Source organism: Furipterus horrens, unplaced genomic scaffold (genome assembly GCF_987537825.1).
Source record: "Furipterus horrens unplaced genomic scaffold, mFurHor1.1.pri manual_scaffold_1, whole genome shotgun sequence".
NCBI classification, from domain to species: Eukaryota; Metazoa; Chordata; class Mammalia; order Chiroptera; family Furipteridae; genus Furipterus; species Furipterus horrens.
This window is the reverse complement of record NW_028327171.1, coordinates 153,554,478-153,579,912: the sequence shown is the minus strand read 5'-3', so window position 1 is coordinate 153,579,912 and position 25,435 is coordinate 153,554,478. Positions and strand designations below refer to the sequence as shown.

The window sequence follows — 25,435 nt, the reverse complement described above, 5'->3', positions numbered from 1 at the left end:
AGTCTTCTGAAAACAAAATTTAGAGGGCAATGCTAAAGAAAACATTGGTAGTAGATTTCACAATTAGTCAACACTGTTAATTTTAGGCCTATAAAATTCTTAACTAGTGATTAGTTTTTGCATCTCAGAATAACTGAGCAAATACGTGCTAAAAGCTGTTTTCAAAATTCTACCCAAGAACAACTATCTGATGTATGAAAACAATCCTTTGTTATATTGACAATATAGATTCAAATATATCTTTATATAATGCATATGTCAAGGTAAAGACAGGAAGAACATACACTGAACAGACTATATAAAAGTTTTTTTCAGAAAAGCATTCAAATTTCTTCTGCTTTTATACCTGAAGTGGAGCATCCAAAACATAAATCATCTTTTTTTTCTGAAAAGAGTTGAAATTTTTAGTGGACTCTGTTTTTGAATAAAAATAGAGTCTTTAGACTGGGGGAAAATAACCTTCCAACATTCTTCAGTTACGTGAAGAATCGCATGAAGCACTCAGCATATTCAGTTTGGTCAGCAATTCGATAAGACATCTGGCAACCACCTTGTTTTATTCCCTACATGGCTCTGAACATAAAGAATTATCTCATTTGCTAGTCATTCTCTTATCTCACCTGCAATGTCAATTATTTGCAAAAAGCATCCCAAATATGATATAAAGAAGCAAAACTCTTTCTGATTCTTGGTTATTGCTCTGCTTTTGTGGAAATAATTGGGAATTAAAAATGATCTTTAAATTGGAAGGCAGAACTAAAGATGCCCAGGTTTATCATCAGCTCAACTGAACAAAGTTGTTTTTTTAAAAAGTATTAACAAGCATATAGCATGGTTAACCTCCAGAGACCCAACCCCAGCAAAATGGTGTACGTACCTCTTTCATAGAAATGCTATGAAACAGATTTGTTCCGGCCAATGCCCTGGGGCAGCAGAACGAGCTTTGTCTCTGGAGTGCATGTTCTAATCCTGATTGTCTCACTAACTGGCCTGGGATTTTCAGATAGGTAATATGTCTTCTGGGTATCAATTTTCTTTCCAAAATGAGTGTAAAGGATATCAGGATTTCTAAGATCTTCTCTGATATATCCAAGATTAAGGGCTCAATTCAAATCAATGGAATATTGGACTTTTCCCCAGTGTTATCATTCGCTCTCCATCTGAGGCTTGATTATCTCCCTTCACTGAGATGGTAAATCCTCTACTTTTTTTTGACCAAGTCTAAAGTGGTTTTTCTTACCCCTCTTCCTGAGGGTTGCTTACCTCATTCTCCTTCTCTTTCATTTTTTCCTTTGCTTTATTTCTTCTTTAAAATCTTTAGAGCCCAGTTTTAGCATATTCACCCAATAAATGCTGCTAAATTTAAGGCAGTATTTTATATAAAAGAACCTTAATATTTTTAATGCTCTATTTCTCCTTCATTTCAACTCCTCTTATTTGGTCCTACATTAATGTGTTCAGTGATTAAATGTACTCTGGGTTACTACAATGTGTTGTGATCAAGCCTCTTTTACTTTGCCTTTTTTGTTTCTTTTTTAATATTCATGTGAGTCTAGGTAGTCACTAATATGACTATTTTTAAGTGTAGTTTTAAAAGCACAAAATGAACTGAAAAAATGTCTACATCTAGAAGTGAATTTGCATTTGACTCTCTCAATTAAAAACATTTCCATTAACTCAGAATGGTAAAAAGCATTATATAGTAATCTAGATCAAAATCCAGCCATCAAGGAGTATTATATCAATACTATTTCAAACTATAAGGGAAACACACATGTAACCTGAAGGGATTTCGCCAAGGTGATAGCTGTGTTTATGAAGTCCTCCAGACATAGAAACTCAAGTAATCTTTTTATTTTTTTTAATTAAAAAATAGTAAATAAAAGACCAGGTTCTCACTAATTTTAACCTACTTTTGGTCAAAGGAGCTGGTTATTATCCAATTCAGTCATCATGATTAACATTGTACTTCCCCAAGTACTTCTGTCTTTACTTTCTGGTACCTGGTAAATTGCATGGGAAAGCTTAAAGGCTGATTTTAGCACTGGGCAGGAAGCAGGCAATTCAAAAGGATTCCTAGTGCTGAAGAAGGATTCCAATTCACCATTGGACTGTTTCCCTGAGTAACTTTTGATATCTCAAATATTGTGATTTTAAAAAATCTTCCATTTAAGTGCTATTCATTTTGAAATTTTAAATTATCATGGAGAAATATAGTCACCAAGTTCATTGTCATTTTCACAGTGTCTAATGGGTTCACTAGATAAAAACAACAGTTCCTCTTCAGTCTTCAAGATACTTTTCAAATTTCCACTTTTGATATGGCTTCTTTGGGTCACAAGCAGCAACTTTCAGGGTCTTCTGAGAAAAATTTCCTTCCAAGCACAATAACTGTTGGTAGTTTGCAAAAACAATGTGATTTACCTGGAGAGAAAGAGGATCTGGGAATGAGCCACAGACTGAATTTGACAACTGAGATGTAAAGAAATGGAACCAATAAAAATATAGGTATTTACATTTTGGTTATTTAGAAGTTATCCTGAACTAAATTAATAACATAAACACTGGCTTGGAACAGTATTGAATCTGTCTCTCTCTCAAACTAAGTTCTCACACTTCAAAGATGAATTTTCTGATCATATTATGTAAAGACAGTACCAGATGGCATTTGTTGTATTTGATGGATGATGGCTCCCTCACAAATGGCAGAAAAATAAATAAATAAAAAACATATCATGACAAATAGTGAGTAAATTTCTTAATTAAATCCATGCCTTAGAATGCAAATTTGGAATACAAAGTGCTAGATAAATTGTGTATTTAATTCATGAGCTCCCTACCATAATCTCTGGGTAAATAATGCCTGAGGTTCTGAAAATTCAGATGTAATTCTGAAAAAAGTCAAAGATACTTCAGGGTTCCATTATTGCTTTATATTTATTGATATCCTAGAAATGGTCAATAACCTGCTTAGAACTTGCTTTATAATATTGTTTGCCTATCAAACTTCTCAATTACCCAGGACTATGACAAAGATAATTTTAAATTATATATATGTAATACTTTTAAAATTATCAAACAGGGGTGACAATAATAATTTATTTTACAGATGCTCCTACAAAAAATATGTTAGAAAAAAATAGACTTCTGGTAAAATTATTCTAAATGCTTTTGTCTACTGAAGCATTTATAATGTAATTGAGGTTTAACTTAGATTACCAAGTGTGTGGTTGGGGTAGACCTCTGCACTGACAGGGTGCTCCCTGGACCATCATCAGCATCACCTAGGAGGTAGTTGGAAATGCTGAGTCTCAGCCTCTTTATGGGCCTACTGAATCAGAATCCACATGTAACAAACTCCCTTGTAGTACTTTAGAAATATGATGTTTGTATATGCTCAAGGTTTTTGTAAAGGAGTTAGACTTGAGCAACATTATTCTGGATTATCTACAGTGTTCTGCTGGTGGATTGTAAAGAGGTAACTAAATAACTTGTCCCCAGCCTAAAGGCACTGGATATGAGAACTAGTCGTAAAGGTAGGTATTCTATTTTCCAAATCCTAGAAGGCACCTATGAAACGATTTACTTTTAGGCAGCCATAACCCAGAGCATTTGAGGAAGGCTCAGCTAGAGAACATCTTTTAAGTGCTGATTTATAAATGTATTACATTAATAACTCATTGGTATCCAGAATCAAGCTTCCCATTACCCTTCCTCCTTCCATGAAGGTCCCAACTCTTAATGCTTTATGAAAGGAGAGAGGTGCTCCTGGCATTCATTGTCTTATTTTCCTTTTTTTTTTTTTTTTTAAGGCTTTCCTGTCTGGGGGCACTTAGAAGGTTGAGTAGGAAAACTACAAAAATACTAAAAAAAGAAGAAAGATAATTTTCAAGATATTCATCTCCATGACATCTAGCAACATGAAAAGGGGAACCCAGGCAAGAAAGCAGCTATATAACATGGCACAAATAAGGTAGCAGAACAGCTTTTAATTTTTGCTGCCTTAATTAAATCACCTGCTTTACAAACTGGCTTACCATTTAAGGGGGCCAAAATTAGACCTATATAAAAATCAGCTAGCCCTGGCCTGGTGGCTCAGTTGATTGGAGCATCATCCCATGTACTAAAAGGCTGTGAGTTCAATCTCTAGTCAGGGCACAAGCTTAGGTTGCAAATTTAATCCCCAGGGCATGTATGGGAGGTGGCTGATTGATGTGTCTTCTTTCTCACAATGATGCTTCTCTCCCCCACCCCACTCCCCACCCCTTTCTCTCTCTCTCAAATCAATGAACATATTCTTGGGTGAAGATTAAAAAAATCAGCTAATGAAGACTTAATTTCTCAATGGGGCCAATTCAGTTGGTAAATAGCCCTATGTGATTTAAAGATGACTTGCTTGTAAATATTTTCTCACCAGCTGAAAATATTTTCCATTTTCAGATTCACTTCTGGAGATAAGAATTTTGCTCTACGTCTCATAGTCTCTCTCCCTTTTTCCTTTTCCTTTTCTCCTTCTTCTCCTCCTCCTCCTTCTTCTCCTTCTTCTCCTCCTCCTCCTTCTTCTCCTCCTCCTCCTCCTTCTCCTTCTTCTCCTTTTTCTCCCTCTTCGTCTTTTTCTTCTCTCTCTCTCTCTCTCTCTCTCTCTCTCTCTCTCTCTCTCTCTCTCTCTCTCTCTCTCTCCTCTCTCCCTCTCTCCCTCTCTCCCTCTCTCCCTCTCCATTGCTGTCTCATTCCCTCCCTCCTTTGGCACAGGGTTAGAGAAGTGAGAGGTAAGATATTGTTTATTTGGTATATATTTATAGATTTTCCCCAAAACTATAAAACATACAATTAGCAGTTTATGCACTAGTAATTTCTAATTTTTCTGAGTAACTCAATAATAGCCATTGTCATTAAAGAGAAAAAAAATGTCCAGGAGGGGTTAAAATGTAACAGAGAAAATTTAGAAAATAAAAGACTGGAGAATGTGTGACTCAGGCCCTGATTTTGACCCTGGGCAGGAAGAAAAACATCCTTAAGAGAACGGTCACTGGCTATGGCATCAGAAGGAATGGAGGCACTCTAAGTAAAAAGGCGTGCTTACTTTGGGGCCAGCCCTGAGCAAAATGATGGTCTCGTCTCCATATTCTCAGTGCATTTAGTAGATTAGGTGACTACCTCTTAGTGAGATAGTGGAAAATTTGAGAAGGGAGTTCTGACATTATTTTTGCCACTCCAAGATCCTACATCAATGCTTCTGACTTTGTATCCTGTTAAAATAGAACTGGGAAAAGTTGAAAGGACTTTGAGTGAATAGTGTATCACAGGGGTGTTCTGGTAAATATTAACCACTGGACCTCTTGAAAAATACCCCCTGACCTGTAGCATAGATATAAATGCTCCCATCATGGCTGCTTTCAAGCTACCAAAGCTGTATCACCGCCTGTGCAGTTGGCAAGCTGGTAGGAGCTGACTGACTCCAGCACCCCAAGGCAGCCCAGGTGTCTGGAAACCAGAGGGCTTGAGAAGATGTGTTCCTGTTCACAAGAGGCAGAATGTGCAACAAGATGTGTACGAAAATGCAGTGGTTACTGTAGGGAGCACACTGCTTCTTGCTTTCCCCATATGCTCTCCCTCTAAGCTTTTCTGGTTGGCAATGTGAACCAATTGTAGCCTATAAGCCTGACTTTTGACATCATTAATTGATTGAAACAAATGACTTAGATGACGAGAGAGAGCAATATAACCAACAAAGTCTGGTGACTTCTATTTACAACAACTGATTTCAAATGAACTTGTAAAAGAAAAAGAGAGAACTTGATAATTTACAAAAAATATGTTAATCTCCCTGTACGAACTTTTACACCGCCTATATTGTCACATACACTTTTAACACTTCAGGCTGTTACCTGACCGTGAGGGTTTTATGTCACATTTTGTTTAAAGTTGGATTTGTGGTCAAAAAGGGATACAAATATTTTGCTTACCAGTCCTGAATGAAAGACTGTTGTTGACTTATGCAGCCATTTTAGCCCTTTGTTTCTGTTATCACAAGGGTGCAGCCTTAATGCTTCCTTATCAGGGATGGGAGCCAAGCACCATTCTTCATGTTTAATAAGTCTTAACCAAGTGTAATTAAACTGTTGCAGCTGTGGAAGAAATGAGCAAGAGAAAAATCACTTCAAGCAGGAAACACAAGTAAGGGCTTTGTCAAACATTTTTGTAGCAAAGGTTAAGAATATAGGCAGTCTGGTCAGATGTTTTGTTCTCATTTAAATCCTGGTACTGCTACTTCTGACTCTGATAATAGGAGCATATTATTAATCCTCTCTAATCTAATTTTCCTCCACTTTAAGTTGGATAGCAATTTAAAAGTCTATCTCAGGTGCTTGGGTGATGACTTGTCAAGGGTTTAGCACACAGTAAGCTCTCAATTAATGTTAGTTACACCAATACAGTTTAGTATAGTTAGTACATTTATATAAATAAATGTCATTTCGGGTGTTCTGAATCCCAGACAATGCTGGATCTTGAAGTATTGGAACATCAAAACACCATGGGATTATGGCCTTGAGCCACTGGGGCTACAGGGAGATCAAAGTCACAGTTCTAAATTACCTTGATAGAAATGAGTATGCTTCGTTGTTTAAGACTACCTAGACAACCAGACTCCTAGAGGAGGTGATAAAATCTTTCTCTGCTGACAGCACAAGGAATCATCAGGCTGCTGCTGTGAGTGACCCCCAGTTCACAGAAACTGCTCTTGAAGAAGGCTGGTGTTGGGAAGTCACCAAGGTCTAAAATAAATACTGATTCAAGTAATGGAACTGTTTTTTTATTTTTATATATTTTCTCCAGTTATTTACAACCTAGTTTTATCTGCCTGATTAACATATTATAAGGCCCTGGGTCTGTAGGAAATTTGTTGGTAAAATCATTCTAAATGCTTTTGTCCACTGAAGCATTTGTAATGTAACTGAGATTTAACTTCAATGGCCAAGTGTGCAATTGGGGTAGACCTCTGCACTGACAGGGTGCTCCCTGGACCATCATCAGCATCACCTAGGAGCTGGTTGGAAATGCTGAGTCTCAGCTCCCTCACGAAAATGTTGATTCAGATTTCATGTTGTAACAAACTCCCCAGGTGATTTATGTGCACATTAAATTTTGAGAATGTGGAAGAAAAAGGGGTTTTATGGAAAGTAACCTCACAGGATCATCTGATCATAAATTCCTCACTGCGCAGGTCATGGCAGGTGTTTAGCCCTGTCCATTTTTTTCTGTGCATCTAGATTAACACATCTCTGAAATGTCCCCTCAAAGCCCCCGTCTTCCATACATGACCACTCATTCAGACCTCTGTTTCTAAAGCATGAGAGCACATAATCCTAACTATCCTGTAATCCAATCCCCTCCTTGCTTTCTCACCCATGTAATCTTCCTTACATACCCTCCTTAATCTCAAATGCACAAAAGAAACTACATAACTGTTATTCTCTGGAGCATTTGAGACCTTACTCCCTGGCATATGCTATCAATTTGGCTCAAATAAACTCATAAAAATTTTCTACAGTTTTAGATGTTACTTACATTCATAAGCATGGGCATATGTCATAATACAAGGAAACTATGTAGCTACTAAGAGAAGCTAGATATTACCTTGCAAAGGGACATCTCAACTGGTTGAAAAGTTAACTAAAGAGACTTTTTAGGTAAGATGAAATATAGGGCTTGATGTTACAATCTTAGGGCTTTATTCCTTTTGAAGTTATTTTTTCTTTCTTTCTTTTTTTTTTTTGATAAATGTTGTAGTTGCTCCCTTGATATTAAGTCTCATTAATTCTGGAAAAATAAGTTAATTTCCAGCAAGTTCCTTTACTTTTTATTACTCAAACAAACCACAAGAAGAAGAAGCTGAAACAAAGTAACAAGACAAAAAGGGAGATGGGCATTTGTGGGAGGCAGGGGTAGCAGAATTCATACCTTTCCCTCTTAGCATCCCCTTGAGAGACTGTTTATTGAGACAAGAATTTGGGTTTTCAGATAAAATACAGGTTAATCAGGCCCAGAAAGTCACCAAATAATGAGTCTTGAAGGATTGCGTTATTTGATATTTTACTTTCATATAATTTGGACTAATTCTTGTTTTGCTTTACAACGTGTGAATTATTTTCTCTTTGAATCAATACACACGTCATTTCTTTCAATTGATTTTTGACACTTTTTTTCATGTCTCCTATCTTTCCTAATTAAGAAAGAGTACCCTTAGCTGCAAGTTTACAATCCACAGCTGAATTATAGTCATAAGATGACAAAAATGCCTTTCCTTCTAGTAGCAGCTTAAGAGGTAGAAATAAATGGGTTGTGCTTGAAAATGAAAGCAGTATCTCTTGAGTCAAATCAAAGTAGTAAGTTTTGGCAAGCCTATATTATCATCTTAAAATAATTTCTCTACCCAAGAGTGACCTACAATTTTAGGGGACTGAGTTCTACACATGAATCAATGTTCCTGTGAGTCCAATTTGGTGCTTACACCAGAAACTGTTCCCACAGAATAAGAATGGATACGGGACATGTGTTGGAGAGAGAGGGGCCGTCACCCAGAGTTGTAGAGTCCCTGCTCCATTCTGCCATGCCCCCTCCCCAACATTGTGCTCTGAGTCTGTGGGAATTTTGCTGCAGAGTTTTCCACCATGGAGCGTGGATTATGTAATTTGCATTCTTTTCTTAAGATATAAAAGAATGGGGGCAGGGGATAGAATCAGAGAATTAAAATGCTTCCTGAGATTAATTCTTTAAAAATATGTCCTGTCTTTATGTGTAATGTGTTACTTTTCACCTTTCTTTTCTTTTCTTGGTTTCCGTTATAGCAGTGAACATTTGTGGAGCATTAAGTATTAGGCATTGTTCTACATTCTTCACAAAAGTTACCTAATTCCATCCTCACACTAGCTTTAGAGTAGATACTATTATCACTGCCACTTCCTCAAGGGTTAAGAAACTTACAAAGTTAACACTCTTTGCAAGTGATGGAGCCAGAAACTGACGTCCTGGTGGCTTGACTTCAGTACCCACATCTTTCCATTTAGCGGTGGACCTTCTCATTACCAACCTTATGGTTATATAAAAATTAACTATTGTTTCTATTGGCAAAGATAAATTTCTAAGGAAGTGATGAACGTGTCATACCCTGCGCTTATCAACTACTCCAGTATCATCAACTGCAGCTCCTATGAGAGAGAGAGAGCCCAGCCCAGCATACCTTGCTGCTCCCGTCACAGTCTTCCAGAATGACTGTGGTGTTTTCAATGGAAATGCATTTACCCAAGGCCACGTTAATAAGCTAGGAAGGAAAATATAAAATATGCATTAAGAAACAAATATTTTAAAGTAGAGCAAGACATTCAGAAAACACAGACTATAAAACTACAATAAAGTTAAACGATAGTTAATGGTTTAGCAGTACTTAGCACTCTAAGATTTTAGTGGTTGCTATCTCTAACAGAGACATAATTTAATCTTGCTAAAGTACAGCTTCAACCTGTCAATTTAGGCCTGAGATTTAGCCACACAGCCAACAAACAGAAGCTTTTAGTTAACCCTTGCCTGGAATGCTGAATAGGGAATGAGCAAAAGGTGGCATGAAAAGTAGTTATTTTCTTGGCTCAAGTTTGTCTGATGCATATATTAAAAGTCAATGCATATACTTGCAATTTAATCAAACCAGGAGTTATGGGCTGTGTTGCCTGGTTGACCCCTCCAAGCTATTTGACTGCGTAGGCACTGAATCACAGATAAATTGAGTCCTTCAAGAACAGCAAATTTCCAGCTGATTCCCTGTCAGAATCATCCTAATGACTCAGACAAGGTACAATTGACTACAGGAAAGTCACAAAAGCTAATCCACAGCCAAACTTAAAGGTGGTTCCTGGCAGGCCCCCAGGTTTTTAATGGATCTGCAGGGTCAAATATGGAGGCAACTTTCTATAAGTCACCATTTGGCACAGAAGAATGTTGATTTCCTTTCTCCCTTTGACATTCTGGGCAGGGCTAACAAGATGGTGGCTTAATAGTGCAAGTTAGACTTCTCCGATTTCTAGAAATGCTGTGCAGAACCATGTTTCTACTCTGGAAAGCCTGCTGGCATGGGAGGCAGTGAGGTGTTAGTTGCCAGGGACACTTTTAGAGCACCTTCCTGTTGCACATGCCTAACCCAGAGCTCTGACTCTGGGGTGCTTATGACACAGACTGTGTAGCTCATAGACTCACCAGTGTTCACACCTCACTGCTCAGTGGGTTGTCCTCACTCTTACATGCATAGCTTAGCTGACCAAAAAGTAAGGGGCACTTTCAGGGACCAGGAAATGTAGAATTAAAAAAAAAAAAATTAAACTAAAAGCAAGTGGAGAAACTGCAAATAGTGTAAGGAAGGGATCAGCATTTTAAGGGCAGGAGAAAAACTTGGGCATGGATAAGCCAGAGAGGTAGAATTGTGGTCTTCCGCATAAAGATGCAAAACTAGACCCTCAGTGGACTGATGTCCTGGGAAAACAATTTACCCATAAGCATAGGGAGATCACAGGGAGGCTTGATTCTGCCTGGGCTAAAAACTTACAGCAACCTTCATTTGGGTTTGAGATGCAAATTTACACTATTTTGTTGAATATGAACCCTGGTAGACCCTCAAGACACAGAAACAACAATTCTAGTAGGACAGGAACTTCATAAGAAATCCTCAAAGAAAGCTCTAGTCACACGTTAAAATGACAAATATGGGAGAAAACCTCCACTGTTAATAAATGGGAGCAGTCTCAATGCATGCAAGGAATCAACCATAGTGAACTCAGAGAAGAGAGTTAATAGAGATGCATGCAGGTAAAATAATCCTGGAGATTAAAGAAAGGAAATGGCTTCTCCATTGTGCTTTGGGTCTTAACAGAGACAAATAGAAATTCCTGTATTTGTGGATTGTTTAGAAAATATTCTGTCTTCGAAGGGATTTGGGAGAACTCTGGCTTCAACACAGCTGAACAGGTGTTCTTACCCCAGTACCTCTCAGAACCTTCAGTACATTAACATTTAGCTTGCTGCTTGCTCTAAGAGAGAATCAGTGCAAGTGTTTGTCAAGTGTATTTGACCAAGGATTCCTGTTTGGGGCAGCACAACTAATAACATTGCCCCAAAGAGTATTTAGAAACCCCGGGTTCAACAGATTTTTTTTTGTAGTTATTTTGTACAATTCCATCTTCCAGCACTGAGAGGCATTCGAAGGTAAGAGAAATCGTTTCTATCATTGTACCCTGTTCCCTGATTTCATCTGAAGATCTGTTTTCCCTCCCTCTTATCAGAGATTACCGGAGAACTTTACTGGAGACACTGCTTTTCTTCATACAAAATAGTCTATGAAGTGCTAGTAAACTGTTATCCTTTATTCATTATGAATGGTTTTTAAAATGGAGTCTTTATTTTATGTTTAAAGCATTGTATCCATGATTTTAAGATAAAACATTTAAATCTTTCTTGTTTTTTAAAAAAATAGTATACCAATTTTAAACTTTTCATTTTGAATTATTTTATCGCTCAATTTAGGAAATAGGAGTTACCCCCACAATTTATCACAGAATTGTTAAACATTCGGCTATAGGCCATTTGCTAAGAGTTTTATTCAATATAAAGACACATTATTGGTGAGGTTATTTTATTTATTCCAAATATTTTTGGTTCAATAAGAAATGATTTGTTCTCATTAAAAAATAACGTCATTGGATTTAAATTCCTAAGTATGCAGGCTAAAAGAAGGGAAAACGTGAAGCAAGTAACAAAAAGTTGTGGAGTTTATTTTCTTGGAACTTTTTAAGATTGTCTATCCAAAATAATGGTTTAGTTAATCTTAACATTGCCTGGAGAAAGATCCTATTTTTTTTTTAGAGGTAGTAATGCTCCCTACTGGTTGCTTCAGAAGGAAACAAATGACATCTTTATTAAAATTTGTCTAAGAAAAGCAACAAATAGTGAGGAAAAGTAGAAAAAAATAATTTGTTTAAATTATTAATTTTTATTTTGCATTTTCATATATAATAACTCAGTCATCAGCAGATGGCTGTTTCATTAGGAGAGCTCTTCAAAAATTTCATAGACAAGAAAAGTCAGCCTTACAGAGGAGGCAAAAGACAGTTTTTTAGTTCCCTCTGGCGGTTAAAATTTAGTAATGCTCTCACTGAGATTCTGTGTAGTTAGGACAGGAAAAAATTACTATGGTAAAATTTCTTTTCTTTCCCTGCTCAAGAGATAGAATTTAAAAATATAAATTTATTTTACAGACACATCATTTTTTAAACAATTTTATTCATTTATTTTTAGAGAGAGGGGAAGAGAGGGAGAAGGAGAGGCTGAGAAACATCGATGTGAGAGAGAAACTTCAATTGGTTGCCCCTTTTATGTGCCTCAACCAGGGACCAAATCCACAACCCAGGCATGTGCCCTGACTGGGAATCAAGCTGACAACATTTTTCTCTGCAGCACAATGCCCAACCAACTGAGCAACACCAGTCAGGGCCAGACATACCATTTGAATAGTGTATAAATCCAGGTTATTCTTCCTAATGAATTACCTAAAAGAAAACATCAGATCGAACCACTTGAAGTAGTGCTATTGTATTTTGACCTGTAAAGATGGTAATTTTATAATATATTATGGTACATGCAAACAGGTTTCTTGTATCCATTTGTCAGTTGAATTTTATAAAAACAGAACAAATTTTCAGACTAGTTTCCTCTCTTTCAAGTTCTTCCAGGATTTCCCTATGCCACCAAGGAGAATGGCTTTACTAAGTCCTTGTCATCAGGAAATTTGCTAGTCAGAGAGTGTTTGGATTGCAAAATCTACTTTCTAGGAAGAACTGGAAAAAGTTGGCTTTCAGTTTCTCCTCTTCCTTAAATTTTCTTAGCTTTGCACTCTATCCAACCTATTTAACTTGGTTTCTTCCCTTTTGGTACATTACCTTGTGCCTTGGAATTTTCTCTGCTATTGTCTAACAATTTGTTATTTTTCAACCCATTTTGAAATCTATTGAATTCTGATTAAATCATATCATCCCATTGCTTAACCCTATGCAATAACTTACCATTACATTCAGAAAAATAGAGAAAGGAAGGAAGGAAGGAAGAAAGGAAGGAAGGAAGGAAGGAAGGAAGGAAGGATCCTTACCTTGCCTAGAAGAGCCTACATAATCTAACTTCTTCCTGCCTCTTCAGTTTCATCGGGTGCCATTTTTCCCTCTTTCACACCCTGACAACAGCATTCATCTTATTTCCAGTCTTTGAATGCCACAGACAGTCCCCTGTCTTGGAGTTTTTGCACAAGGACATCCTCTGCCTGGGGCTCTCTTCTTTAGAGCTTGGCTGACACTTGGCCTTCCAGACCCAGCCTCCAGCATCTCCTCAGAGTTGACCACTCTAGCTTGGAAGACTTTCCATTTGTGGCGGATCCCCTAAATGAGAGCTATTATATTGATTTACACATCATTTGCTTATTTGTTTATAATCTTTTTCTCTTCTCAATATTAAGCTCCACAAAGAAGGGGTCAAGTCTACATTATTCATCACCCTATGATTCAGTTTTGAAATACTGCCTGGTTTATTAATACTCAATAGGTACTTCCTGAATTATTTATGAGCATGGCTGCCTGGAAGTCTTCCTCAAATTTACCTTTATTTAATCCTCAACCCTGCTTTGTCTCCTCTACACTCATACTTGGTATTTATTTATAATGTAATCATTTATTCTTTCCCACACATTTTCAAAAGTGTTTTGGCATTTCATTTTTATGGAGTCAGATTTTAGTTGCTGCTTAAACTTACCACACCACAAGCCCTCACAATGGGAGCCTTCAAGTCAGGAAAAACATTTTCCAAGTACCACTTGAAACTTTTGCACTTTAGCTTCTTTCGAAGTTCTTGTTGTTGGGTGAGGTTTCCAACATCTAGGCCTTGGTCTATGAGGTGATCCCCGTGGCCATAGAACAGCTCCTTGTATTCATCCAGCCACACCTCAGCTACCCGCACTAAGTTCCGCTCCACAGTCTTCATTCGGTCTTTGGGGAAGGAATATGGGTTGTCGTTTCGGAATATGTGGCCCACTCTGGAACAGGGAATGATCTCAATTTCACCACCACACATCCACACCTGGAACAGTTTAATGATAAGCATCAATTATCAAATCATTGTCCACAAATTATGGACAGTTAACAATGTCAAGAAACCACCTGACGACTCTCCTCCGCCACCCTGTGTGAAGTAGTTTTCTCAGCTTCTAAAACCTCCTTTAATAGAAATTTAAACTCAACAAATGTGTTTACTTTTGTATATTACTGTGGACCATTTTAGGATTAGTTAAGTACTTTTTTCTTCCCTCCCCTGCAATGTAAATTTCTTTTTCCTAAAGAAATACTCATAGATCTTAAAATGTAAAACAAGTTCCTGTTTTAGTCCAATCAGGGAATGGAATATATATTTCCTTTTTTTTTTTTTAACACAACTCGAAAACCATTCTTCTTGTTCAGAAGCTCAAAGTAATGCCCTTTTTACTATTTATCACCCCACTCCATAGGAAAGCAGTTGCTTTTGGGATGCTCTCTACTATGGCTGTTGCCATGGCTTTCTTAGATATTAATTAATGATTGTATAAATACCCAGAGTTGTCTGATATGTCCAAAGTTGCTGCACTACGGCCTTTGGTGGCCTGCCCTAGAGTCTCTTTTTGTACCTCTGTCACTGTGCTCTCCAAGATGAGCCATAAATGAATGATTTAATAATGTCTAATATATTAGAAAAATGTTCCAGGAGAGTTATTTTATATTAAGTATGAATTCTACAGCATTAACACTGAATGGCAGACAATTACTTTTCCCATATTCAGATGCAGAAACAGTGCTGTGAAATATTACGGGACTCTAATAAATTTCATGAATACTATTGATTCCTCCAAATTCAGTCTTGGGTATGAAAACATTAATCTAGAGGCCCTACAATTTCTGTAAATTTTCCTTCCAGAGGCAATAACATATCTGATTGTATTATTAAAAAGAAACCATTTAAAATGATAAACTCTTTAATTGTAAATAGAATTTGAGAAACTCTTGCTAATACCTTGAATGACAGCTCCATGTTTTCTCCACCCCAAACATCAAGTCCAGGATCATATGTTCCAAGCTCAAAAAAGTAATTTTTATCAATAGAAAATAATCCACCTGCCATGACAGGGCACCTACAAAAAGAAAACTTTGTTTTTTTACACTCGCATGTTACAGGAGCTTAACTTTTAGCATAGATTCTCTGTACTGTTGCGATGAACTTAGGAGGCAATTCAGAAATGGCTACCAAGTGTGAGGTCTTGGAATGGAGTTATAAATAGCACTTAAGTGATGAGTTCCCTGATTCATGCTAGTAGAGCTTAATTAGAGTCAGAAAAGACAGGGCCTGGAACTTGGATTATCTGTATCCTAGACTATTAAGAATACATTCTCTTCATAACATTATGTTAAGTATAATCTGAATTTAGCCACAACAAGATGGAGGTCTGAAAAAGGAAAAGAGGTTCTTTAGGTGCAGGATCAGAGCAAGAGTGTTAAATTCATGCAGATCTGGGTATGAATCTCAATTTCTTCTGTTATTATCCATATATTCCTGGAAAAATTACTTAACTCAATTTTCTCATCTCTATAATGGGCATACTGCCACCTCTCTCCTAGGGTTATAGACTGGGTTACACACATAGTGTTTGATAAATGATATACTCCTATTTCACTGGCTAGGACTGTCAATCCTGAAAGTGTATACCTGGCAAGGGACAAGTGTTGTCTTAGGGATTAAGTTCAGAGAAAGCATGCTGCAGTGCATAGACTGGTCTTGGGCTTTCTCTTGGAATTTGCTGGCCTCTCTCCAACAGGGAAAGTTCAGGGCTCCCACTGCACAGCATGAGGTTGCCTGCCTGCTTGTCCATCAGGGCTAGACTTTGGGGGAAGTCTTAGGAAGCCTCCATTTTGGCTTCAGGTATAAGTTGTGTTCTTCAATCCAGCTTCTCCAGCAATAAAGCTTCAATTTTAATTCATAACCAGCATCTGTGTCTATTTATTAATTCATTCACAGAAATTGGCACCCCTCCCATGAAAAGGATAAGACTAGACTCAGAAAGAAAATCCTAACAATAGCTATTATTATTATTATTATGATACTTCTATTACTATTGTTCACTTTCTTAATTTTTACTCCTGTTGACTTTAATATTATGTGTGTTTATATAGCATTTATGCAGCATATTTAACTAGCTTAATGTCCTTTAGGTTGTAAATCCCAGAGAACAAAAATTGTGTTAGTGAATTTCTCTACATTCAGGGTTGACTAGGGTGCAATTGATGATTTAAAAAATGAGCTTTGGCAGTGGGAAATTAATTTCTCAGGAAGACTTTGTTTACTTTTGGTCATCTATTGGATAAAACTATAATTCTTTTTTTATTTATTAATTTTAGAGAGGAATGGAAAGAATGAAAGAGAGAGAAACATCAGTTTGTAGTTTCACTTATTTATGCATTGATTTTTGCATGTGCCGCGACTGGGGACTGAACTCACAACCTTGGCATATTGAGATGATGCTTAAACTAATAAAGCTACCCGGCCACAAATGTAATTCTTGATGTTCTACAGAATGACAGGACATACTTGTTTTGTGAAATTGCTTCTTATACCTTTATAAAAAGACACATGATGGCTTTCTAATCTTAAATTTCACACACTTACTTTATTACATCAGTTTCTTTAATCTTCTTTTTTGCAACAACATCTGGAGGAATTGTTCTCCAACCAAAGTTCATGGGCCACACAAAGATGCCTCTTTGAAAGTTGTCCACAGTCATGTAACTAGTCCAGGGAAAAACCGAAAGTGCTATCTGAGAACATACACATATACTTAATCGACCCGACATGTTTTGCTTAAATTAATAAAGTAAGTGCTTCTGCAGATGATTTTAGATCATTACAAACTTTAAAAAACCATTTAAAGAAAATTTTAGGTACTATTTGCTTTAGTGACCAATTGGCTAAATTGCTTATTTTTAACTTATACTTAAAAAATGTTATGGCTATTTTTTTTGAGGGGAAAGGAAACAACTTATAAGCATATATATGTATTTACCACACACCCACACAAAAAACTAATCTTAAGGAAAATAAATATTTTTCAGTTTAGTCGAATAGAAAGAGGAAAGAACTGGAAGAATTCATGATAACCAAATAAACAGATTTGCCTGCTCTGATCCTAAGATAGCTGCCATATATTTCCATTTGTTTATATCAATAAACTGTATATTTCTTTGATTTGCAAAAAATGTACACATGAGGAGTATGACGAGTACTTTTTTTTGCTACTTGCTAAAGATTCTTAGAAGTATCTTGTGGAATATGACAATATTACCTCATATCCTTATCATTGATGACTTCAATAACTGGACAGGCAACTTTCTTTCTACTTAAATAAACTCTTTCCAGAAGAGGTTCCAACCAACCAATGTTACATTCCACGTGAGAATCTAAGAATGTCAACACATCACCTAAAGAGCCAGAAAAAAAAAAAAAAAGAAGTCCATTTGAAAATGTGGTAGGAGGTCTTAGATATCGTTCCTGGAGTGTGGTTGTAAAGGCATCAGTCTTTTTTTTTTCTCATTGAATTCCTTGTCTCTCTAATTTCATTTTATAGGTAAATAAAAGAAATTTTGTTTTTTGCAAAAACAAAATTGTGGGGCAAGTATCATTTATGTTGGGAAGAAATTGCTAAGCCACTAGCATGGATAGCCAAGACTTTGCAGCAAGTACTTAGTATTAGAGCTAGTTGCTTATATCCCTCCTAAGGAGATGTGTTCCATTAATTCTGGGAGTGGAGAACTGGGATTTTGTTTCACAGAGTAGCAGGAGAAGTTTGAGATTCCAAGTTTGGCCTTAGGAATGATAGAGGAAAAACTGTGCCACATAATAGGAGTAAAAATAGTTAAAGTGGAAGAACCAGGAAGACTAGGAGGTAATATTTAAAAGGTTACAGGGGAAGGGAGGAAGATTGGGGACCTGTTTAATGGGTATAGAGTTTGAATTTTGCACAATGAAAAGAGTTTTGGAGTTTGGTTGCACAACAGTGGGGATATACGTCACAGTACAGAACTATACACTTAAAAATGGTTTAGATGGTAAATTTTATGTTATATATATTATATCATAATTTTAAAAAAGAGTTGCAAGAGAAAAATCTTAGAGGCCAGAAATATTTATTAAGATTTGTTTTAAAAAAATTAGTTGTGTGAAGTAACACTCTCTCTTCTCTATGAAAATCTCAGCAGCATCTAAATTGTTACAAATAGAATGTGTGTGTGTGTGTGTGTGTGTGTGTGTGTGTGTGTGTGTGTGTGTGTGATTAATAATAACAGAAGAAATCTGGTTCCTTGCCAGAATCCTACATGGAATCTTTGTGGCTCTAACCATCAGCAATTACAAAGGCTTCACCCAGCAGACTTCATGAAGGAAGCCACACTCCCCACGCCAGACTTGGAGCACAGTTGGTCACTGCAGTCTCTGAAGGGAATTGTAGTCAAGGACTCAGCCCTTCCCTCCCCCTCAGTTGCACACGGTTTTAGGCATATCTACATTCTCAGCCTGGGTTTTTCCATTTGGAGGCCTCTCTCTCAGACCAATATCTCTGTCTCACCTTATGGGAAGTGGATGGATCTTGAAGACATTTTTCTGCATTCTGACTCAGTATTCAGTACTTTTCCACTCCTAGCCCTTCCCCTTCTTTCTCACCCTGCCCCCAACTCCAGGGCTATAAAACAGAAGGAATCTTTTATTCTAGACTCCTTTCACAGTAAGATTAATATTTGCTCTTATCCGGCTTAGCTCTGTTCCACGGTAAAAAAAAAAAAAAAAAAAAAAAAAAAAAAGGAAATTGAAGGAGCCAGCACTTCCTTCTTGTTTAGCTTCTTTACTTACACTATTGCAGTAAGTGATTAAAGCCTTGACTGTATTTTCTTTTTGGCTTATTGTGTTAATTAATCACTCTGACACCTGGCTGCTGTCCTCTGCTCTTGACAAACTTATAATAACATTATTTGTCATCTATTAAGTGCTTACTTTATGCCAGACACTGTTCTAAGTGTTATACATTGTTATTCTATTGAATCCTTACAATAAACCTGAAGTGTTGGTCTAATTTTTATTCCCATTTAGGAGATAAGAAAACTGAGGAACAAACTTTTTCAAGGCTGCACAGCTAAGCAGCAGCATAATATTAGAAGACAGTTCATTCCATAGTTTGGGTTTTAAAAAAAATGGCACAATGAGGCAGAACTTTGAGTACAGGAAGGCTTAAGGTAAATGCAGAAGACAACAGTGGGCAAAGAACAAGATGAAAATAGATAGCAGGGTGATGGATCTTTATCGACTGAAATCTATAAGCTGCCTCTCAAATGAATGGAATTCAGTATATTATTAATTACCCGATAACAATGGAATTTTGGCATGAAGGTAAAGAACCTATCTTAGCCAAAATCTTGGTGGAGCATGTCCCTGAGCAGAGTCTTCAGGCCAGACCAGGCTGTACTAGTGAGAAGCCCTGCAACCCGGCCTGGTCCTCTCCTCTGGAGACAGCAGTCACATGTCCTGATCATGCTGAGAGAGTCCTATTTTCAGGGAATTATAGCTTGTTTGATAATGAAAGGTCATTTTCTCCTAAGAGTGTGCTCTTGCACAGTCCTTTGCCTGTTGTGGAAACGTTTGCAGGGGCCATCTGAGTGTGTAAAGCATGTAGTCATGGTCTGCTAAGGCCCCACTGGCTAGTGGTGTGGTAGTAGAAGTTGTAGGGATTTACAGGACTGTTGCTCTTCAAGAGATCTCTGAGTTGGCCAGGAGTTAATGTCATGTCTTCAAATTAGCCAGCTGATTCTTTGGAATACAAATAACAATGTCAAGTATGTTGCTAAAGGCCATGAAGGAAAAGAAAATCTGATCTGACTAGTATTGATAGTCTCCTTCATCTCAGCACTCCCACTTCTCTTCATTCAGACCCAAAGTTTAAAGAAGAGTCTGCTAGACCCTGTCCCTATCCCCACCGCAGGCTTAGAGGATCAAAGTGGCTTGGATCCACTCCCTCAGTCCCCAGTGGCAGCAGGATGTGTCCCTAAACATGTGTTAAATTCCTGCCTGTCCCTGATCCCCACAAGGCTTCTCGCTCACTTGCAGCCAGGACCCGCGGGAAGTAGCATCTGCCTAAAGCATAGATGAAATTCAGTATGGTATTTTGGGAGAAAAGAGAATCCTACCATGCAAGAATGTCACTGCTCCACGTTCATACATTTGATTTTTAAATAAGATCTCAGCAATCAGAACAAGGAGCTATGTAGATAATTTTGAGTGGGATTTCTAATTGCTCTGGATATTGCCAGTGGACATTTTATACATTGTTCCTGATTCTGAGAGGCTGAGAGGCATAATGAAATGAACATAGGATTGAAGTTACACCGAACTGCCTTTATCCCAGCTTTGCTTCTCTTAGCCACATTGGATAAGTTAATTTTAACATCTTTGAGCTTTACTTTATGGGGACATTTCTAAGATCTACCTAATACCCAAATTCTCTTTTTAAGTATGTTTTATTGATTATGATGTTACGGTTGTCCCAATTTTTTCCCTTTGTCCCTCTCCTGCCTGGGACCCCTTTCCCTGCAGCAACCCATCTCCCCTTAGTTCATGTCCATGGGTCATGCATGTAAGTTCTTTGGCTTCACTCTTTCCTATACTATTCTTTTTCTTTTTTTTAGTATATTTTATTGATTATGTTATTACAGTAGTTCCAATTTTTTCCCCTTTGCTCCCCTCCACCCAGTACCCACATTCCCTCCAGCAATCCCACCCCTCTTAGTTCATGTCCATGGGTCATGCATGTAAGTTCTTTGGCTTCACCCTTTCCTATATTATTCTTAACATCCCCCTGTCTATTTCGTAACAACCGATTATGCTCCTTAATCCCTGCACCATTTCCCCATTTCTCCCCCTCCCTCCTCCCAGCTGATAACCCTTCAAATGATCCCCATTCCTGTGATTCTGTGGTATGCTTAGTTGGATTTTGTTTTTATTTTTTAGATTCAGTAGTTGATAGTTGTGAGTTTGTTGTCATTTTAGTGTTCATAGTTTTCATCTTCTTTTTCTTAAATAAGTCCCTTTGACATTTCATATAATAATAACTTGGTGATGATGAGCTCCTTTAGCTTTACCTTGTCTGGGAAACACTTCATTTGCCCTTTCATTCCAAATGATAGCTTTTCTGGATAGAGTAATCTTGGTTGCAGGTTGCCTTTCATCACATTGAATACCGCTTGCCAGTTCCTTCCTGCCTGCAAAGTGTCCTCTGAGAAATCAACCTATAGTCCTATAGGCAACCCCTGTAGGCAACTCTCTGCCTCTCTCTTGCTGCTCCCATGACTCTGTCTTTATCTTTCACCTTTGGCATCTTAGTCATGATGCATCCTGGTGTGGTCCCCTCTGGCTCCAGCTCGCCTGGGACCATCTGTGCTTCCCAGACCTGTATGTCCATTTCCTTCGCAAAATTTGGGAAGTTTTCTTCAGTTTCTTCAATTCTTGCCTTCCTCATTCTGCATTGGTTGACTTTTTTTCTTCCTTATGTTCCAAATCATTGATTTGAACTCTGGTTTCCTTCCCTTCGCCATTAGTTTTGTGTGGATTTTCCTTCATTTCACTTAGCATAGCCATAACACCTTCTCTTGTGTGTTTGCCATACTCAAGCATATCTGTCAAGCCTGTGAGCATCTTTATCATCAGTGTTTTGAATTCTGCATCTGTTAGGTTGTGTATCTCCTCATCTGTTAGGTTGGCTATCTCCTCGTTGCTTAGTCCTCCCACTGAAACCTTGATTCGTTCCTCCTTTTGGGCCATACTTCTCTGTCTCCTCATTCTGACAGGCTCCTGTGTTTGTTTGCCTCCACGTCCCAGGTAGAGCTGTTGCTCCTGTTACTTTGTAAGGGGCAGAGCCTTAGGGATTCATCAGTGTAGGGCGACCTGTTTCACCACGTTGTGGTGCTGTATGTGTGGGAGGGGTCCGAGAGGGAACAATGCCACCTTCCCAGCACTCGCTTTTTATCCAGGTATCTCTCCCACTTCAGCACTGGACTGGAGCCGCTCTAGCTGCTGCCCTGGCCATCGTTCCCAGAGTGGGTGGGTCTACAGACATTCTAGGACTGTGCGGGCCCTTTAAACAAATGGACTCTGCTGAGAGACTGGCAGTTTCTGCCTCTGCTCCAACCCCCACTGGTCTGCACAGTCAGAAGCAATGAGGCTTGATTTTCCCCGGTGCTGGGACTGTGAGCTTCGAGCTCCGGTGAGGGGCTGGGAATGCTCCTCAGGTGTCCCTCATGACTTTTTAAAACACGTGACTGCACTTTCTGCCAGCCTGCCTCTGCTGCCACTGCTGCAGCCACTGCTGCTACCACACCACATCCTCTCTGTCCCAGCTCCGCCCCTCCTATCTCTCCTATACTATTCTTAACATCTCCCTATTTTGTTCCTACCAATTATGCTTATTGATCCCTGCATCATTTCCCCTTTTCTTCCTCTTTCCCCTCCCAGATGATAACCCTCCAAATGATACTCATACCTGTGATTTTCTTCCTGCTCTGGTTGCTGGCTTAATTTGTTTGTTTTTTAGATTCAATTGTTGATAGTTGTGAGTTTGTTGTCATTTTAATGATCACAATTTTGATCACTTTTTTTCTTAAATGTTTCTTTAACATTTCATATAATAAGGGCTTGGTGATGATGAACTTTAGCTTTACCCTGTCTGGGAAGCACTTTATCTTCCCTTCCATTCTAAATGATAGTTTTGCTGGATAGACTAGTCTTGGTTGTAGTAGTAGGTCCTTGTTTTTCATCATTTGGAATATTTGTTGCTAGCCCCTTCTTGCCTGCAAAGTTTCTTTTGATAAATTAGCTGATAGTCTTACAGGAATTCCCTTATAGATAACTCTCTTCCTTTCTCTTGCTTCTTTGAAGTTTCCTTCTTTATCTCTAAGTTTTGGCATTTTAAATATGATGTGTCTTGGTGTGGTCCTCTTTGGGTCTGAATTGTTTGAGACTCTCTATGTGCCCTGAATTTGTGTGTTTATTTCTTTCACCAAATTAAGAAAGTTTTCTTTCATTATTTTTTCAAATAAGTTTTCAATTTCTCACATTTCCTCTTCTCCTTCTGGCATCCCTATGATTAAAGTTGTCCCAGAGGCTCCTAAGCCTCTCCTTATTTTTTCAATTTTTGTTTCTTCTTTCTATTCCTGATGAATGTTTATTTCTTCATTTTGTTTCAAATTGTTGATTTGAATCCTGGCTTCCTTCCTATTACTGTTGGTTCCCTGTATATTTTTCTTCATTTCACTTTGTATAACCTTCACTTTTTTTATTTTGTGGCCATACTCAATCATTTCTCTGAGCATCCTGACCACCAGTGTTTTGAACTCTGCATCTGATAGGTTGGCTATCTCCATTTCATTTAGTTCTTTTTCTGGGATTTTTTTTCTGAGGTTTCATTTGGGTCATGTTTCTTTGCCTCCTCAATTTGGCAGGGTCCATGTATCTGTTTCTGTGTATTAGGCAGAGCTGCTTTGACTCCATATCTTGGTAGTATGGCCTAATGTACTGTAGTTGGCCTGTAGAGTCCAGTGGCACAGCCTCCCCTATCATCCAAGCTGGGTCCTTGAGGTGCATCTTTCATGTGGGTTGAGTACACCCTCCTCTTTTAATTGAGTCTTGGTTACTGTTGGCAGATCAATAGGAGGGATTTACCCAGGCCAGTCAACTGCAAGGACTGGCTGTGACCACTTACCATCAACCTCCATCCTCATTGGAGGATCAGCTGTGCAGGGCCAGGGTAATGGTGCTCTAACATGGTCTGTAGCTGTCCACTGGGTGCACTGGCCCTAAGGTTTCCCAGGTGGTGCAGGCCAATGTCAGCCCCCACCTGTGTTTTGCCTGGGGCGCCCTGCCTGAGCTATAAAGCAACCTGAGATGGATGCTACTTTTGCTGGTATGGAGATTCCCAGGTGAAGCCAAGCTGTGAATCTAAGCTGACTGCTGGTAGTGCCAGACCTGGAGTTCACTGAGGCCAGCTGTTGCTTATTGGATAGGGCTTAGGAAGTTGTGAAGCAGGAGCCAAGACCAGCCATTCATATGGAAAAGCAGCTTGGGTGGGCCCTTAAGTTGGGTGGGGCAGTGTTTCTGGGACTCTTCAAGGCAGGTCAAACAGTGTTAGCCAGGTTGATGGAGTCTCAGATATGACACCAGCTTGCTAGCTCTGTTAGGGGAGGGTTTTAAAAAAAAGACAGTGGCCTTTGCTGGCCTGTATGCCAGACAGTTCAGCTTCTCCCTGTATGCCACTAGTGCTTTTCAAGTTGCTACCCCAGTGCTGGAGCTTAGAGGGAGTGAGTCTGAGTAGGTGAGTCCATGTGTGGGCTCTTTAAGAGGAACTGCTTGGGGCTCAAGCAGTTTCTTCCACCTACTCAATCCCTACTGGTTTTTGCAGCCAGAAGTTGTAGGACTTATCTTCCTGCACTGGAACCCTGGGTTGGGGGGACCTGGTGTGGGGCTGAAACTCCTCACTTCTGAGATATTCCTCCCGAAATTTTATCCACCACACATGGGTGAGAGACCAGCCCATTCTGAGAATGTGCCCCTCCTACCTGTCTCAATGGATGTGGTTTCTTTAATTCCGTAGTTGTCAGACTTTCATTCAACTTAATTTATGACAGTTCTGGCTGATGGCTGTTCTATATTTTAGTTGTAATTTTGACATTGTGTGAAGAGGCAAGCCACATCTGCCTACATTGCCATCTTGACCAGATCCTCTAATACCTAAATTCTTAATAAATGGTGAGTATTATTTACATTTTTTCAATGTATGTTTAAGCTACAGCTCAGAATAATTAATTCAAGCTTGAGTGCCACCTGGCAGATTTTGTTATTGTTGTTTCTTAAGAGTAAGTCCAGGTAATGCTGGAGTGTTTATATGTGGGTTTCATTATAACTTATTTACTTATTTATTGGCCAACCCAGAGCCACTCAATGTGCCCAGAAGCTTTGGCTCTGTTTTGAGCATGGACTCTCACTTATATTTAGCTGACCAGCATTGAGAGATTGCTGTCAGCACAAATCAGTGCTGGAGAGTTGTGTTTAGTGTTTGTTCCCAAAGGAATGTGGACCTGGCTGGCCACTTAATTTTACATAATGATTTATAAGTGATGCTAAGGAAATCACCTGTTTTAACTTTAGCAGAAATAAGTTGTGGAAATTTACAGGACTGTTGCTCTTCTGGAGACCTGATGTCACTTCTTAAAGTTAGCCAACTGAGTCTTTGAAATGCAAA

General features: G+C 38.4%; 1 protein-coding gene across 1 annotated transcript in view; it reads right to left on the bottom strand.

Moving 5' to 3' along the window:
* Window positions 1–363: 363 nt before the first annotated feature.
* The window catches only part of GALNT5 (polypeptide N-acetylgalactosaminyltransferase 5), a 45,856-nt gene continuing 20,784 nt past the window's right edge, over window positions 364–25,435 (bottom strand). The window contains exons 4-10 of the mRNA XM_090280042.1: window positions 17,447–17,582; window positions 16,774–16,893; window positions 15,127–15,244; window positions 13,840–14,163; window positions 9,242–9,322; window positions 5,967–6,128; window positions 364–2,424 (exon numbers count right to left, since the gene is read on the bottom strand). Coding sequence (XP_090136168.1) covers window positions 2,284–2,424; window positions 5,967–6,128; window positions 9,242–9,322; window positions 13,840–14,163; window positions 15,127–15,244; window positions 16,774–16,893; window positions 17,447–17,582 — 1,082 coding nt within the window. The 3' untranslated portion in view covers window positions 364–2,283. The remainder of the gene's footprint in view (window positions 2,425–5,966; window positions 6,129–9,241; window positions 9,323–13,839; window positions 14,164–15,126; window positions 15,245–16,773; window positions 16,894–17,446; window positions 17,583–25,435) is intronic.